Source organism: Anolis sagrei, chromosome 11 (assembly GCF_037176765.1).
Source record: "Anolis sagrei isolate rAnoSag1 chromosome 11, rAnoSag1.mat, whole genome shotgun sequence".
Classification (NCBI taxonomy): Eukaryota; Metazoa; Chordata; class Lepidosauria; order Squamata; family Dactyloidae; genus Anolis; species Anolis sagrei.
The window spans coordinates 31315715-31333483 of NC_090031.1; the positions used below are offsets into that span (position 1 = coordinate 31315715).

The 17769-nt window shown below is 40.2% G+C and overlaps 1 protein-coding gene across 2 annotated transcripts in view; it reads right to left on the bottom strand.

Annotated features, from left to right (window-relative positions):
• Window positions 1-17503, bottom strand: part of INTS2 (integrator complex subunit 2) — a 37293-nt gene extending 19790 nt beyond the window's left edge. The window contains exons 1-12 of one of the 2 annotated variants that reach the window (XM_060756795.2): window positions 17430-17503; window positions 14001-14306; window positions 11353-11491; window positions 9168-9270; window positions 8904-9017; window positions 6768-6898; window positions 6296-6469; window positions 4140-4366; window positions 3853-3978; window positions 2017-2088; window positions 1693-1807; window positions 71-139 (exon numbers count right to left, since the gene is read on the bottom strand). In XM_060756795.2, the coding sequence (XP_060612778.2) occupies window positions 71-139; window positions 1693-1807; window positions 2017-2088; window positions 3853-3978; window positions 4140-4366; window positions 6296-6469; window positions 6768-6898; window positions 8904-9017; window positions 9168-9270; window positions 11353-11491; window positions 14001-14293 (1563 nt within the window). In that variant the 5' untranslated portion in view covers window positions 14294-14306; window positions 17430-17503. Of the gene's footprint in view, window positions 1-70; window positions 140-1692; window positions 1808-2016; window positions 2089-3852; window positions 3979-4139; window positions 4367-6295; window positions 6470-6767; window positions 6899-8903; window positions 9018-9167; window positions 9271-11352; window positions 11492-14000; window positions 14307-17397 lie in introns of both variants that reach the window. The other variant, XM_060756794.2, reaches the window with a different exon arrangement.
• Window positions 17504-17769: the final 266 nt, after the last annotated feature.

Consider the following 17769-nt stretch of genomic DNA (forward strand, 5'->3'; position numbering starts at 1 on the left):
CCGGACCACGCTCATAAAATTGGGAGGAAGATCAGAAAGGGAGAAGAGCAGCCCTCGTCTGGCCAGTTACCTGTTCCGTGAAAATTTCTTGCGTGAAGATGGTTTTCATGCGACTCAGAGAACTAGGCTTAATGACAATCTGAAACAAAGGATGAGGAACGGCTTGTGAGGCATTATTTTCACATCTGGTTTACTTATATCTCTGATACTAAAGAGAAGACTTCAACATAAGCTTAACATTGTTGTTGTTGTTGTTGTTATCTGAAACACAATAAGGTGAGTTCACAGTAGACAAGATCACTCTGCTGGCTGTTGTATTGGATCACACGTTGGACACTTCCCAAGTGCCTAGGACTGTGTGATGTATCGGAGAACAATGTGTGCAGATTCCAGTAAGGTGGCCTTTTGGAACTGACAGATGTTAATTTTGTCAGTGCCGATTGTGTTTAAGTGCAGGCCAAGGTCTTTAGGGACTGCACCCAGTGTGCTGATCATCACTGGGACCATCATGACTAGCTTCTACCAGAGTCCTTATACTATTATTATTATTACTATTACTATTATTACTATTACTATTATTACTATTACTATGTGGACAATTTCAACAGAAAGGAAGAGACCATGAAAATGAACAAAATCTGGCTACCAGTATTAAAGAACTCTAAAATTATAACAGCTAAACAACAGAGAGGAAGAAACCAGGCACAGATTAACACCTCCCAGCAACAGATTTCCCAGGTTCAGGCAGGCCTTCAAATGCTAATGAAGGTGATTAGCTAAACATTCACACCTAACTGCAGCAGGGAAGAGCTCCTTGCCCCACCCCAGCCATTCCACAGATATATAAACCCATTGTCCTAATTCCAACAGACCTCTACCTCTGAGGATGCTTGCCATAGATGCAGGCGAAACGTCAGGAGAAATGCCTCTAGAACATGGCCATATAGCCCGAAAAAACCCACAAGAACTGAGTGATTCCGGCCATGAAAGCCTTCGACAATACATTACTATTACTATTATTACTATTACTATTATTATTATTATTATTCTAACACAAAAATACTGTTGTTGTTTTGTTGTTGTTGTTATTATTATTATTATTAATATTATTAATTTGTTGTGAAAGCTGTTCAGCAGTGGAACTCTCTGCCCTGGAGTGTGGTGAAGGTTCTTTTCTTTGGAAGCTTTTAAACAGAGGCTGGATGGCCATCTGTCAGGGGTGCTTTGAATGCAATATTCCTGCTTCTTGGCAGAATGGGGTTGGACTGGATGTCCCATGAGGTCTCTTCCAACTCTTTGATTCTATGTTACCTGCTAGGCTTGGGCAATCCATGGTTCTAAATGGTTCTAAAGTACTTACAAAACTAAAGTTCTGGTGGTGAAAATTTCAGAACTCTAACAAAACTCTCAAAATTTCATAATAAATGTCAGTTTCTAATTGGTTCTGTCATTAAAATCACCAATAATGAAATAATAATTAAATTTTGAAAGTTTTGTTAGAGTTCTGAAATTTTCACCACCAGAACTTTAGTTTTGTAAGTACTTTAGAACCATTTAGAACCATGGATTGCCCAAGCCTATTACCTGCCTCTCTTCCTGGCTTGAGGCAGAGTACAACACAATTGAAACACACCACCATAATGCACATAAATAAAAAAAGGGGGAGGTCTCAAGGGACACAAGCTTACTTACCTTCATTCCCAGAGTCGAACAGACCAAGTCAATGATGGCGCTGAGCTGGTTGCTGTGGAAATACATGGCCACCAAGAGGAGCATCTCCCCAAAGGAAGCCGACACCCCGGAAGTGCTGCCAAAGGAAGATTTAAAAAATAGGTTGAATCGGGATGGAGGAGGAACCAGTCCTGACATAGTTTTTCCAGGGAAAACAAAGGGAGAAAGGGGAGGAAAGGGGATGTAACAACCTCCTCGTGATAAACTTATTTTTAAGTCAACATATGCACCTATTTCTTCAGGTGAGATACAGAGAGACGTGAGATGGGGCAAATCCACATTTACCTCTCAAAATAGGCTTCTTCTTTGATCATCCAGCTCAGCCACATCACCATCAACTGCTCCTGTTCTGGGGTGCTAAAGCGACAAAGAGAGGAAAGTTCTACACTATTTACAAAGCAATTCTGTTTCTTTGGGTGAATGGATATCCTCCCTTTCCCATGTGAGAGTTTCATTAGCTTTTCAACTTTTCTAATTATTTGTGTTTTTATTAGGAAAAAATACTGAATATTATTAGGGAATGAATAAAGAGGAAGGGGTGTTTAGATCTCGCAATAATAATATACTTCATTTATGCTTCATTATTTATATCCCGATCTATCTCCCTGAGGGAACTCGGAGTAGATTATAGAATACATATATTCAATGGCAAACATTCAATGGTCTACTAACACACTGAGGCCTATCTCACTGATGTTTACCTCACACTGAGGCCTCGCTCAGACTGAGGCCTTCATCCCACTGAGGCCTCTATAACACTGAGGCTTATGAACTTTGAGGTGTTTTCTTACTGAGTCAAACTAACAGTGGAGCCTTCTAATACTGAGGCCCTCTCATACCAAGGCTACTAATACTAAGGTCTACTAACACACTGAGGCATAACTCACTGAGGTTTACCTCATGCTGAGGCTTCTCTCAGACTGAGGCCTTCCTCCCACTGAGGCCTCTATCACACTGAGGACTATGAACTACAAGGTGTTTTCCTACCGAGTCAAAGTAACACCGGAGCCTTCTCATACAGAGGCCTACTGAGGCCTATCTCACTGAGGTTTACCTCACGCTGAGGCCTCTCTCAGACTGTGACCTTCCTCCCACTGAGGACACTATAACACTGAGGCCTATGAACTTTGAGGTTTTTTCTTACTGAGTCAAACTAACAGTGGAGCCTTCTCATACTGAGGCCTTCTCATACTGAGGCCTACTAACACTAAGGTCTCTAACACATTGAGGCCTATCTCACTGAGGTTTACCTCACGCTGAGGCCTTTCTCAGATAGATGCCTTCCTCTCACTGAGGCCTTTATAATATTGAGACTTATGAACTTTGAGGTGTTTTCTTACTGAGTCAAACTAACACTGGAGCCTTCTTATACTGAGGCCCTCTCATACCAAGGCCTACTGACACTAAGGTCTACTAACACACTGAGGCCTATCTCACTGAGGTTTACCTCGCACTGACCCCTCTCTCAGACTGAGGACTTCATCCCACTGAGGCCTCTATAACACTGAGGACTACGAACTTTGAGTTTTTTTGTTACTGAATCAGACTAACACTGGAGACTTCTCATACTGAGGCCTTCTCATACCAAGGCCTACTAACACTAAGATCTATTAACACACTAAGGCCTATCTCACTGAGGTTTACCTCACACTGAGGCCTTTATTCCACTGAGGCCTCTATAACACTGAGGCCTATAAACTTTGAGGTGTTTTCTTACTGAGTCAAACTAACAGTGGAGCCTTTTCATACCAAGGCTTTCTCACACCGAGGCTTCTCTTATACTGAGGGCAACTAACACTGAGGCGTACTAAGCTACAGGCACACCTGCTTATACTGAACTGTAGGTTTTATGGATTCACTGAATCCATTTAACCCTTTCAGTGCTTTACTCACATTTTTGTAATTAAAAATACCTAGTTAATTTTTGATATTTCTGACATGAACCGCCAACCTTCCGGTCAGCAAGTTTTTCTGTAGCTGGCTGTGCTAATCATGGGCCGACAAAGCTTTGTCCCAATATTTTTGCAGGTGGAAACAGCATGGCTTCCAAACACTCCTCAGCCAATGAAATCCCCCTTTAAAGGAGAAGAACGTTGTATTGGTTTGTGCCAAAAAGGGTACCTGACAAGCGTGGAGAAGGCCAGCAGCATGCAGAAGGAGAGCGAGACAAAGCGGACGCCGGCTGGGGTTGCCGGAGGGCGGCTGGTCATGAGCTGAAGCAACTGCTCGGCTTCCTCATCTGTCGGCCTGGAAGACAACAACAACAACAACAACAACATGAAGAATGAGCCCCTGCTGACAGACACAACCCACTCCCTCACACATATACACAACATTTGGGGCGAGACCTTGCTATGTCTCAAACATCAGAGAACTATTGAGTCTAGATCTATTCACAATGTGCTTACTTCAAGCCGGCGATCCCCATAAGAGCGCAATAGAGGCGCAGGAGTGCGCTGGCCTTGACAACATGCTCCTCCTTCAGCCCTGAATACACAGAGACGTTGGGGCCGGTGTCGCCCTCGGCTTCCTCCGTCATGCGCATGCTGCGGACGGTGGGCAGGATCCCCATCAGCTCCAGGAGCAGCTGCCTCCTCATCTGCCAAAGCACGGAGCTGATGTTTTCCCTCTTCCTCTGAAAGGAGACGACAAAGCAACTCCCATTATATTTACTTTGTTATACATGGAAAACTCTGGATACTATGGTATTGCACAGGAGGACCTAAAGAAGCCAGAGGCCTAGACAAAACACTTCTCTAGGCATCGCTGGAACAAATCCCTTGTGTGAGATGCAGGACTGCTGTGTTTTGTTTACATCCCACCTTCTTGGCAAATCCTAGCCAACAGCTTGATACTGGAGCCTTCTCGTACTGAGGCCTACTAACACTAAGGTCTACTAACACACTGAAGCCTATCTCACTGAGGTTTACTTCACACTGAGGCCTTCCTCCCACTGAGGCCTCTATAATATACTGAGACTTATAAACTTTGAGGTGTTTTCTTACTGAGTCAAACTAACAGTGGAGCCTTCTCATACTGAGGCCTTCTCATACCGAGGCCTACTAACACTAAGGTCTACTAACACACTGAGGTTTACCTCACGCTGAGGCCTCTCTCAAACTGAGGCCTTCCTTGCAATGAGGCCTCTATAACCCTGAGGCCTATATGAACTTTGAAGTGTTTTCTTACTGAGTCAAACTAACACTAGAGACTTCTCTTACTGAGGCCTTCTCATACCAAAGTCTATTAACACTAAGGTCTACTAACACACTGAGGCTTATTTCACTGAGGTTTACCTCAACCTGAGGCCTCTTTCAGACAGAGGCCTTCCTCCCACTGAGGCCTCTATAACACTGAGGCCTATGAACTTTGAGGTGTTTTCTTACTGAGTCAAACTAACACTGGAGCCTTCTCATACTGAGGCCTTCTCATACCAAGGCCTATTAACAGGAAGGTCTACTAACACACTGAAGCCTATCTTACTAAGGTTTACCTCACGCTGAGACCTCTCTCAAACTGAGGCCTTCCTCCCACTGAGGTCTCTATAATATGCTGAGACTTATAGACTTTGAGGTGTTTTCTTACTGAGTCAAACTAACAGTGGAGCCTTCTCATAGTGAGGCCTTCTCATACCAAGGCCTACTAACACTAAGGTCTACTAACACACTGAGGCCTATCTCGCTGCGGTTTACCTCACACTGAGGCCTCTCCCAGACTGAGGCCTTCCTCCCACTGAGGCCTCTAAAACACTGTCACTGAACTTTGAGGTGTTTTCTTATTGAGTCAAACTAACACTGGAGCCTTCTCATACTGAGACCTTCTCATACCGAGGCCTACTAACACTAAGGTCTGCCCACTTGGAGTTCCTTTGGTGTTGCTGTGAGAAGATCCTCCATTGTGCATTGTGCTCAGGCTGCATTGTAGTCTGTGGACTGTGGTTTGCTCTTCTCCACACTCACATGTCGTAGACTTCACTTTGTGGCCCCATTTCTTAAGGTTGCCTCTGCATCTCATGGTACCAGAGTCATCCCGTCTTCTGTGTGTCAAGGAGGGACTTTCTCCTCCGGTCTCAGCCATTGACTGAGGTTCCTCAGAGCTCGAGATTCTTGTCTGTTCTTATGATGAAAAGCACACATCTGCATTTTAGATGGATTGGGAATCAGCTGGTTTTCTTAAATAGGCAGTAAAAGCACCTAAAGATTTGGAGAGCTTCTGTTCCACTATTTCAAAGCTCCCTGCTTGAGCGGCAATGGCACGATCATCAGCATAGATGAAACTCTCTGTCCCTTCTGGCAGCCACTGATCATATGTGTAAATGTTGAACATTGATGGAGCAAGCACGCTCCTCTGAGGCAGACCATTCTTCTGTTTTCACCATCTGCTTCTCTGGCCCTGAAACTCAACAAAAAAGCTCCTGTTTTGTAGCAGATTTCCTATGAGGTGGTCACCCTTTGGGATATTATAGATTTTTCTCAGGAGAAGGCAATGACTTACAGTATCATATGCTGCTGACAAATCTATGAAGACAGCTCCTGCCTTTCAAAACACATCACAAGTTTCTCACCTGCTGACCGTTCCGGATAAAAGTCCCAAACCAAGTCCGGACCTTGGCATTGGTCCCTAGCAGCAACCCGCTCACAAAGCAGACCAGATCGCTGACGCCATCCTCCGAAGACTCGTTCTTGGTGTGATCCAGGGTCAAAGCCACTCCAAGCCCCGGTAAGTGGCATTCCTCCACCTAACCCAAAAGAAAACGAAGGCATTTACTTCAAAAGGGGAACTTGATCAGAAAAGGAAGGACACACAACTAGGATGTGTTTTTTTCCATACAAAGGCAGAATATTCCCTTCCAAGGCTGTTCAGAGCCTTCATTCCTAAGTTCATAAGAACCTAAGACTCTTAAGGGAGCAAAAAAGCTAAGTCAGGCCTAACAAGGGTCTCCCCTGGAACTCCCAACTCCGTATTCAAAATATTGCAGAAATATGCCTCCCATTATAGCCACCCTTTCTTGCAACGGCAGATACAGAAATGCTTACCACCATGCCGCGGACCCTCAATGCCTGGGAGGGGTTCATTTTACAAAGATGCCGAAGCGCCTCAGTCCTCCGGCGGCCTCCAAAACTTTCCTCGTCTTGCCGTTCGCCATTCTTGATCAATCCCCTGCAGACTAGAAACAGCCAAAGGAGACGGGGTTGGTTTGGTTGGGTACAGACCTCCTACTCAAAGCACCCTAGAGGGATGTTTGTTGTGGTAATGATGTGCCTCCAAGCTGCTCCCAACTTATGGCAACCCTAAGGCTTTCTTGGCAAAATGTGTTCAAGATCATAATATTGCAATACAATATAATATAATAATTATTATATATTTTGTATTACATGTAATATTACTAATAATATTGCAGTATAGTGGTATAATACAACATAATAATATATAATGCCAACACTGTGCTATGCTAATAATGTAATATACGGGAATACAATATAATACTAATAATAATACAGTATAATAATAATATAATAATAATAATATATTTTATATTACATGCAATATTACTAATAATATTGCAGTATAGTGGTATAGTACAATATAGTAATATATATTACTAATATTGTGCTGTGCTAATAATATAATATAATGGAATATAATATAATACTAATAATAATACAGTATAATAACATAAAAATAATATATTTTATATTACATGCAATATTACTAAGAATATTGCAGTATAGTGGTATAATACAATATAATGCTTATAATAATACAGTATAATAATGTAGTAATATATTTTATATTACATGTAATATTACTAATAATGTTGCAGTATAGTGATATAGTACAATATAGTAATAATAATAATAATAATAATAATCTTTATTTATACCCTGCCACCATCTCCCCAAAGGGGACTCGGGGTGGCTTACACGAGGCCAAGCCCAGTAATGTATTTAAAATAATACAAAAACATAAAACAAACATCACAATAAAATAAATAGAGCATGAAAATACAATAAAGAATGCAAAATAATACAGTAAAAAAATCAAACACAATCACAATGAGTGGGCCACATGTGCAAGGTAATGATAAAAATTCAGGATGTAACATTGTGCTATGCTAATAATACAATATATTGTAATACAATATAATACTAAGAATAATACAATATAATAACATATTAATATATTTTATATTACATGTAATATTACTAATAATATTACAGTATAGCGGTATAGTACAATATAGTAATATATAATACTAACATTGTGCTGTGCTAATAATGTAATATATTGGAATACAATATTATATATATATAACATGTAAAACTACTAATAATATTACAGTATAGCGGTATAGTACAATATAGTAATATAAAATACTAACATTGTGCTGTGCTAATAATGTAATATATTGGAATACAATATTATATATATGTGATGTTACTAATAATATTGTAGTATAGTGGTATAGTACAGTATAATAATATATAATACTAACATTGTGCTATGCTAATAAAGTAATATATTGGAATACAATAGAATACTAATAATAATATATATTATATTATATTACATGTAATATTGCTAATAATATTGCAGTATAGTGGTATAGTTAGTGAAATATAATAATATATAATATTAATATTAACATATGCCTAGGAAGATCCTCACAATTTTCTGTGAGCAGATTGCAATGGCAACAGAATTTTTCATTTCGGCCCCGTCGTGCAAGTCTGGATTTACGAGCATTGAATGAAAAGTAATGCTTCCGCCTTCATTACTTGAGTTTGGATGGGAATATTTTAATAAATCAAATGCAGAAATATTAATATTGTGCTATGGTAATAATATAACATATTGTATGTACATAAAGCTTGTAAGCTGGTCTGAGTCCTTTTCGGGGTAAAAAGGGTGTTGTATAAATGCAAATAAACAAATAAATAAATAATAAACTAGGCTCCATCTACTTCTCAGCTCAGGTCAGCTGAGAGACAATAGAATGAGAAAGCTAATAATATCAAGGACAGCTTTGACGGTGTGGTGAGTGAATTAGAACCAGGCGCCCTGAGGCGTGAGAGTTGGTCCAAAACACCTGGGGGGCCAAAGTTGGCTCATGCCTCCTCTGAACCAACAAATGCCTCTCCCAGGAACTGGTTATTAATTGTGCTGCATACCTTCATTGAAGCTGTCAGGAACGTTGGCCACTAAGAGACAGAGGAACCAAGCCCCGTTCTTCATGTGGAGCAAAGCTTCAGCCACATCCACAATGGGTAACAGCGAAGGGAGCTCTGAACGGAAAGAGGTTGCTTTTAAATAACAGCCACAGCCACCCCTTGGCCCACTTCTTTCCTGAGTGACGTAACCCCAAAGCAAAAACAGCCACTGATTACTATTCGGGTCCATGCAAGGGGGAAAGGGGCTCTTCAGGTGGCACGTACCTGCCTGCAGGATGCAAAGCACGTCAGCGGCTTCTTCCAAGTAAACCGGGCTCTCAAACAGTTCGGGTGACTTGAAAAAAAACTCCCCATTGGAGTCTGACACCTACAGCGAGACATGATGTTGGGAGAGGCTTTTGAATTTGGGAAAAGGAAAAGCACACAACAATAGAGGCTGATCTGAGAATCATAGAGTTGAAACAAGAGGAGGATCATACAATCCTAGAGTTGGAAGAGACCTGATGGGACATCCAGTCCAACCCCATTCTGCCAAGAAGCAGGGAAAGCATTCAAAGCACCCCCAACAGATGGCCACCCAGCATCTGTTTCAAAGCCTCCAAAGAAGGAGCCTCCATCACACTCCAGGGCAGAGAGTTCCACTGCTGAACGGCTCTCACAGTCAGGAAGTTCTTCCTAATGTTCAGATGGAATCTCCTTTGCTCCATTACGTCCTAGTCTCCAGGGCAGAAGAAAACAAGCTTACTCCCTCCTCCCTATGACTTCCCTTCACATATTAATACATTTTATTTATTTATCTATTTATTAATTTATATTTTATTTATTTATCTATTTATTAATTTATAAGGTTATAAATTTATATTTAAAACCTTTATATGCAGCCCTTCTCGACCCAAAGGGTACTCAGAGCAGCTTACATGAGATATATGTATATACAATATATTATATTATTAGCATAGTACAATATCAGTATTATATATTACTATATTGCACTATACCATTATATTGTAATACTAGTTGTCCCCTGCCACATGTTGCTGCGGCACACATGGGGGTTCTGTGTGGGAGGTTTGGCCCAATTCTGTTGCTGGTGGGGTTCAGAATGTTCTTTGACTGTAGGTGAACTATAAATCCCAGCAACTACAACTCCCAAATGTCAAGATTCTATTTTCCCCAAACTCCACCAGTGTTCACATTTGGGCATATTGAGTATTCTTGTAGAGTTTGGTCCAGATCCATCATTGTTTGAGTCCACAGTGATCTCTGGATGTAGGTGAACTACAACTCCAAAACCAAAGGACACTGCCCACCAAACCCTTCCAGTATTTTCTGTTGGTCATGGGATAACTTAGCTCTTTCTGTGTGCTAAGTTTGGTTCAATTCCATCGTTGGTGGGGTTCAGAATGTTCTTTGATTGTAGGTGAACTATAAATCCCAGCAACTACAACTCCCAAATGACAAAATCAAAAAATTTTTGAGTGAAGGACATACATTGGGTTGTTAGGTGTCTTGTATCAAAATTTGGTGTCAATTCGTCCAGTGGTTTTTGAGTTCTGTTAATCCCACAAACGAACATTACATTTTTATTTATATAGTTTATTAGTAATATAAACTATATTACTAATATAGTTGCTGATGACACGATAAGTAAATAAATTGATATTACATGTAATATAAAATATATAATTATAATATGATATTATTATTATATTGTATTACATTATCATATTATATTATATGTATATACAATATATTATATTACATTATATTAACTAGATTATATTACTAGCATAAAGCAAGAATACGAAGAAGGAGACAAGCAATGTATGGAAAGAAAATGCCCATGAATCCTGTACTGCAGGAGTTTGCCTTCCCCAATTCTTCTAATATTTGATAGCTTTAGTATGCTCAGGAATTGAAGTTTTGTCCCTTTTGTAGCAATTCTATACTTTTTTGTATAGAACTGTACTCTGCCCACCCCCCTCTCTTCACTCTGGCCCAGAGTGGCAGTTGGTGCTGGGCCTCATTATCATTATATGGCGCTTGTTATCATGTCTCCTCTCAGCCTTCGCTTCTGCAGGCTTATCAGGCCAAGCTCTTTAAGCCGCTCCTCATAGGGCTTGTTCTCCAGACCCTTGATCCTTTGAGTCGCCCTCTTTCTCTGGACATATTCCAACTTAGAGTCAAGTGTCAACCTCTCCCTTGCATTGCGGTGCTCAGAATTGGACTCACTTGTGATTCCAGGTAAAGTGGTCTCACCAAGGCAGAACAGAAGGGGAGCATTGTGCCAGGGCCCGTTTTGCCCATTTGGTGCATTTTAGAATTTGTTTAGGGTGTCTTTAGTGTCGTATCACTGATATCAAAGTGTCAACCTAGAGCACCACTCAAGAGGTTTCCACCATCTGGAGTGGTGCTCTAGATCAGTGGAAGAGAGGAGAAAATGCCTCACCTTGTTCATAATGGCGAGCAATTCGCTAAGCACGAGACGGAGACGCCGGGGGGAATCGCTGTGCTCGAACTCCAGCGCCAACCCATGCTGCAACTGGGACACCAAGATGCTCTCGCCACTCCCTCCGCCGAGTTTGTGCCTAAGGAGAGAGTGAGGAGGGTTCAAAATGCAGAGCACAGGCTCAGAATTCTGCGGTTGTTCAACCCAGCTAAAATAGCATTGAGAAAGGACGCTTCTACATGGGTTGAGTGAAAAGTAATGCCTCCACCTTTGTTACTTGGGTTTGGATGGGAATATTTTAATAAATAATAGAATCATAGAATCAAAGAGTTGGAAGAGACCTCATGGGCCATCCAGTCCAACCCCATTCTGCCAAGAAGCAGGAATATTGCATTCAAATCACCCCTGACAGATGGCCAACCAGCCTCTGTTTAAAAGCTTCCAAAGAAGGAGCCTCCACCACACTCCGGGGCAGAGAGTTCCACTGCTGAACGGCTCTCACAGTCAGGAAGTTCTTCCTCATGTTCAGATGGAATCTCCTCTCTTGTAGTTTGAAGCCATTGTTCCGCGTCCTAGTCTCCAGGGAAGCAGAAAGGAAGCTTGCTCCCTCCTCCTCCCTGTGGCTTCCTCTCACATATTTATACATGGCTCTCATATCCCCTCTCAGCCTTCTCTTCTTCAGTCAGCCGCTCCTCATAGGGCTTGTTCTCCAGACCCTTGATCATTTTAGTCGCCCTCCTGTGGACACATTCCACCTTGTCAATATCTCTCTTGAATTGTGGTGCCCAGAATTGGACACAATATTCCAGGTGTGGTCTAACCAAAGCAGAATAGAGGGGTAGCATGACTTCCCTAGATCTAGACACTAGGCTCCTATTCATGCAGGCCAACATCCCATTGGCTTTTTTTGCCGCCACATCACATTGTTGGCTCAGGTTTAACTTGTTGTCCACGAGGACTCCAAGATCTTTTTCACACGTACTGCTCTCGAGCCAGGCATTGTCCCCCATTCTATATCTTTGCATTTCGTTTTTCCTGCCAAAGTGGAGTATCTTGCATTTGTCACTGTTGAACTTCATTTTGTTAGCTTTGGCCCATCTCTCTAGTCTGTCAAGATCGTTTTGAATCCTGCTCCTGTCCTCTGGAGTATTGGTTCTCCCTCCCAATTTGGTGTCGTCTGCAAACTTGATGATGAATCAAACGCAGAAATAATCCTTAGAATGTGCTCTTTAACTACCACTATTCACTTTTCCACATAATCACCAGACAATTGGATACATTTCTGCCAACGATGAACAAGATCATCAACAATGAACAAGATCATCTGGGGAGGCCCTGCTTTCTGTCCCGCCTTCGTCACAAGCACGTTTGGTGGGGACGAGAGACAGGGCCTTCTCAATAGTGGCCCCTCGGCTATGGAATGCCCTCCCTAGGGAAATCAGATCTGCTCCCTCCCTCTTGACGTTTCGGAGGCAAGTTAAAACGTGGCTATTCGAGCAAGCTAATACGAGAGTAGCTAATACGAGAAATCGAATGACCTGACAATGGAACTGGACAATGCTTGAGAATAATGAGACGTTGATGATGTCGCTTTTATTGTTTTTATAATGTCTTATACTGCTCAATGTTTTTTGTCTATTATCTTTTGTGTATACTGATTTGTTGGAAACCACCTTGAGTTGCCAATTGGCTGAGAAAGGCGGTATACAAATACAGTAAATAAATAAATAAACAAGTTTTCTGAAGCCGTCACAGAAGAAGTCGACACTCTGTTTCCGCAACCAGCGTCTCACAGTTTTCTCAACATCTTCATCAGAAGCATCATGTTGTCCCCGCAGATCTTTCACTATCGGAAACAGATAGAAGTCAGACGGTGTTAAATCCAAACTGTATGGAGGATGCTGTACGGTGGTGAGATCCAGTCTCTGAAGTTCTGCTGTGTACCCATCGTGCACAGATCTTCCGATAGCCAAGCAAAACAATAATGTGACCCACAAGTTCTTGTAAAATGCCGATTATGCTTGAAATTTCTCTCTGAGTGATATGACGATCGTCCTGAATCAATCTGTCAATCTTTTGCTTGTGAAACTCGGTGGTTGCTGTAACAGGACATCCAACTTTTTGTTTGTCACACAAATCAGATGTTCCCACCTCAACATCTCTAAACTTACTTGCCCAACAACACACAGTACTCACATCAACACAATCACCATAAACAGCTTGCATTCTCTGCTGAACCTCTTTGGGGTGACACCTTCTGCTGTCAAGAATTCAATGACTGCATGTTGCTTAAGTCGACCATGGTTTCATACTTCACACTTTAACAACACAACCATTCAATGCTAAGGCTTCCTGCCAAAATGGAACTGTAGAGGAAAGTCTACTGATCAAGCCAGTACCTGTTGAATACCAGTACTGCCATCTGTTGAGGAGTTACGAAGGTGGAGGTGTTACTTTTCACTTTAACAACACAACCGTTCAATGCTAAGGCTTCCCGTCAAAATGGAACTGTAGAGGAGAGTCTACTGAATAAGCCAGTACCTGCCGCATACCAGTACTGCCATCTGTTGAGGAGTTACGAAGGTGGAGGCATTACGTTTCATTCAACCCTCGTAAGTCATAAAGCTGAATTGTTCCAGGTCAATTACCTCAACTGCTGCTCTTTGTTGGCGTCTTGCTCCAGAGCATGGAAGTCCACAGACAGCAAGGCGACGATGGAGTTCACGGCTTCCACTCCGGACAGCAAGCGGAGGATCAGCTTCTTGTCCTGAGCCCAGCTCTGGCTCTGGTCAGCCGGGGCGCACAAGGCCATCCGCACCAAGCAGGGCAGCAACAGGCGCAGCTCCGGATCGCTCAAGGCAGCCAAGTGCACCACATCCACCTTTTGCATGGCTTCGAAAGCATAAGGGCTGACAAACAGCAGGCCCGAGCACTCCGCCATGGCACAAGGTGCCCTGAAAAGCACAAGAAAAGAAAGAGACGGAAGCCGAGAAAGAAAATGACTGACTTGGCCACGGTAGTCCACGCTCTGGTTACATCCCGTTTAGACTACTGCAACGCTCTCTACGTGGGGTTGCCTTTGAAGACAGCTCGGAAGCTCCAACTAGTCCAACGCTCGGCAGCCATGATTTTAACAGGAGAGGAGCGCAGGGAGCATACAACCCCCCTGTTGCGCCAACTCCACTGGCTACCGATCTGCTACCGGGCTGAATTCAAAGTGCTGGCGTTGGCCTTTAAAGCCCTAAAAGGTTCCGGCCCAAGCTACCTATCCAACCGCATCTCTGCCTATGAACCCACCAGGACTTTGAGATCTTCCGGGGAGGCCCTGCTCTCGATCCCGCCTGCTTCTCAAGCTCGGCTGGCGGGGACGAGAGATAGGGCCTTCTCGGTGGTGGCTCCTCGGCTGTGGAACGCCCTTCCTACGGACATTAGACTAGCACCATCTCTAATGGTATTCCGCAAAAAGGTGAAGACCTGGATGTTTGTGCAGGCATTTGAGTAATTTAGTGCAATCTGGTAATGGAATATAGGAATGGAACAATGGACGACGAACCTGGACTACGCTTGGATGATGAGAAGATTGGGTACGGTTGTTTTTTTTGTAATAATTGTGCATTGTAATTGCTTATTGGTAATTTATGAATAATGTGTTAAGTCAATTGTTATATGTTGTATGGAACCACTGCTGTTTCTACTGTTTTTACTGTTTGTGAACCGCTGTGAGTCGCCTTCGGGCTTGAGATACAGCGGTATAGAAGCAAAGTAAATAAATAATAATAAATAAATGATGAAACAGAATTCCAGCCAAGCAACCATTATTCTTTAGTGACTGGAGTATATCCATTCACTGCAGTGGTGTTAAACCCTTGTACTGCTGAACTACCGACCTGAAGGTTGCCAGTTCGAATCCACGAGACGGGGTGAGCTATTGCTGTTAACCCTAGATACTGCCAACCTAGCAGTTTGAAAACATGCAAATGTGAGTAGATTAATAGGTACTGCTTTACCAGGAAAGGCATAAGCTGCTCCAAGCAGTCATGCGAGTCACACAAACAAGAGTTGACAATGCAGACTCCTCGGCTTGGAAATGGAGGACAGGACCTTCCCCAGAGCAAAACCTCCAAAGACAGAAATGAAAGGAGAAGCCTTTGCCTTTGTTTGTGTTTGTGTCTCATTGTATTATAACAAGGCACTGCATGTTTGCCAGTATCTGTTTACATTGTAATCTGCTCTGAGTCCCCATGGGGAAAAAAGCGGAATATAAATAAAGTGTTATTATTATTATGATTATCATCATCATCATCATCATAGGGACCAGATCTCATTCCCAAATGGCTGGAATACAAATAAAGAAAGTGAGACATAAATGGGCAATTCATTGCTGATATTGCATTTCTATAATATATAATATTACAACATTATATATTGTGCATATATCTATAATTTTAATAATATCAATATAATAGTAGCTATATATTATTATATTAACAATATATTAATAATATAGATTTTAATAATATGTGTATTTCATATTCTGCTTTAGGCCTACAGAGTGTGTCCCACAAAGAACTCAATATTTAAGGACTCAATGGTGTCTGCAATATATATATTTTATATATAGTATTAATGTAATTTTTATTATACATATATCTATAATTTTAATATCAATATAATAGTAACTATATATATTATTAATATTATATATATATATTACATTAATATTTTATATATACTATTAATGTAATATATATTATACACATATCTATAATTTTAATATCAATATAATAACTATATATATTAATATTATATATATATTACATTATTTTATATATAGTATTACTGTAATATATATTATACATATATCTATAATTTTAATATCAATATATTAGTAACTATATATATATTATTAATATTATATATATAATATGGCATTAATATTTTATATATAGTATTAATGTAATATATATTATACATATATCTATAATTTTAATATCAATATAATAGTAACTATATATATTATTAATATTATATATATATTACATTAATATTTTATATATAGTATTAATGTAATATATATTATACATATATCTATAATTTTAATATCAATATAATAGTAACTTATTTTATTTATTTGGTACACTTGTATACCGCTAATATCTCAGCCTGAACGGCGACTCATTGCGGTTTACAACATATTTAAAAATACAATATTCACTTTAAAAATATAGAATAAAATATAAAAATACATACATATACATACATAGTATTGGGCCACCATCTCATAAAGTCGTAATCCAATTCGTTATCCTGATTGCTAGTCCATGATCAAAACATCATCACATCGGAATTAGTTGAAGACTTGCTCGAACATCCAAGTTTTCAGTTTTTTCCGAAATGCCATTAGCGAGGTGGCTGATCTTATTTCAGTAGGGAGGGCATTCCAAAGCCGGGGGGCCACCACAGAAAAGGCCCTATCTCTCGTTCCCGCAAGCCGCACTTGTGAAGCAAGTATATAATAATATATAATATATAATATATAATAATATATATACTAATAATATGTGTGTGTGTATATATATATATACACACACACATAATTAATATATATTAGTATTATATATATTACATTAGTATTATATATAATATTAATGTAATATTATATATTATGCATATATCTATAATTTGAATATCATATAATAGTAACTATATATATTATATTAATAATATATTTATACTAATAATATATATACACACACATAATAGTAACTATATATTATTAATATTATATATATTATGTATATATCTATAATTTTAATAATATTAATAAAATAGTAACTACATATTATATTAATAATATATATATATATTTATATGTGTGTATATATATATATATTTATTTATATTTTTATATATATATAAATATTATTGCAGACACCATAGAGTCCTTCAATATTGAGTCCTTTGTGGGACACACTCTGTAGGCCTAAAGCAGAACATGAAATAGTAACAACAACAACATAAACACAATTCCTATCACATACACACCCTGAAGAGGGAAAGAAAACCCAGCCACACACCTCTTGGAGGGACCACTTCCGGGAGAGAAGAACACACTTCCACACAGAGGATAGAAAGAGCGGACTTCCGGTGGGGAAAGGAAATACGTCACTCTGGCTCCGCCCCCTTAAGGGCGGAAGTAGCTTGTGAGCTCACTTCCTTGCCCCTCTTGACTTTCCTCCACTCTTTAGCCCTCCTTCCAAGCATTGGCTCCCCCTAGCGCTTCCTATTGGAAACTGCATGGAATCATAGTACTATTTCCATGGACTATTATGACATTTCAATAATAATAATAATAATAATAATAAATAATAATAATAATTAATAATAATAATAATAATATAGTGATATCATTAATAT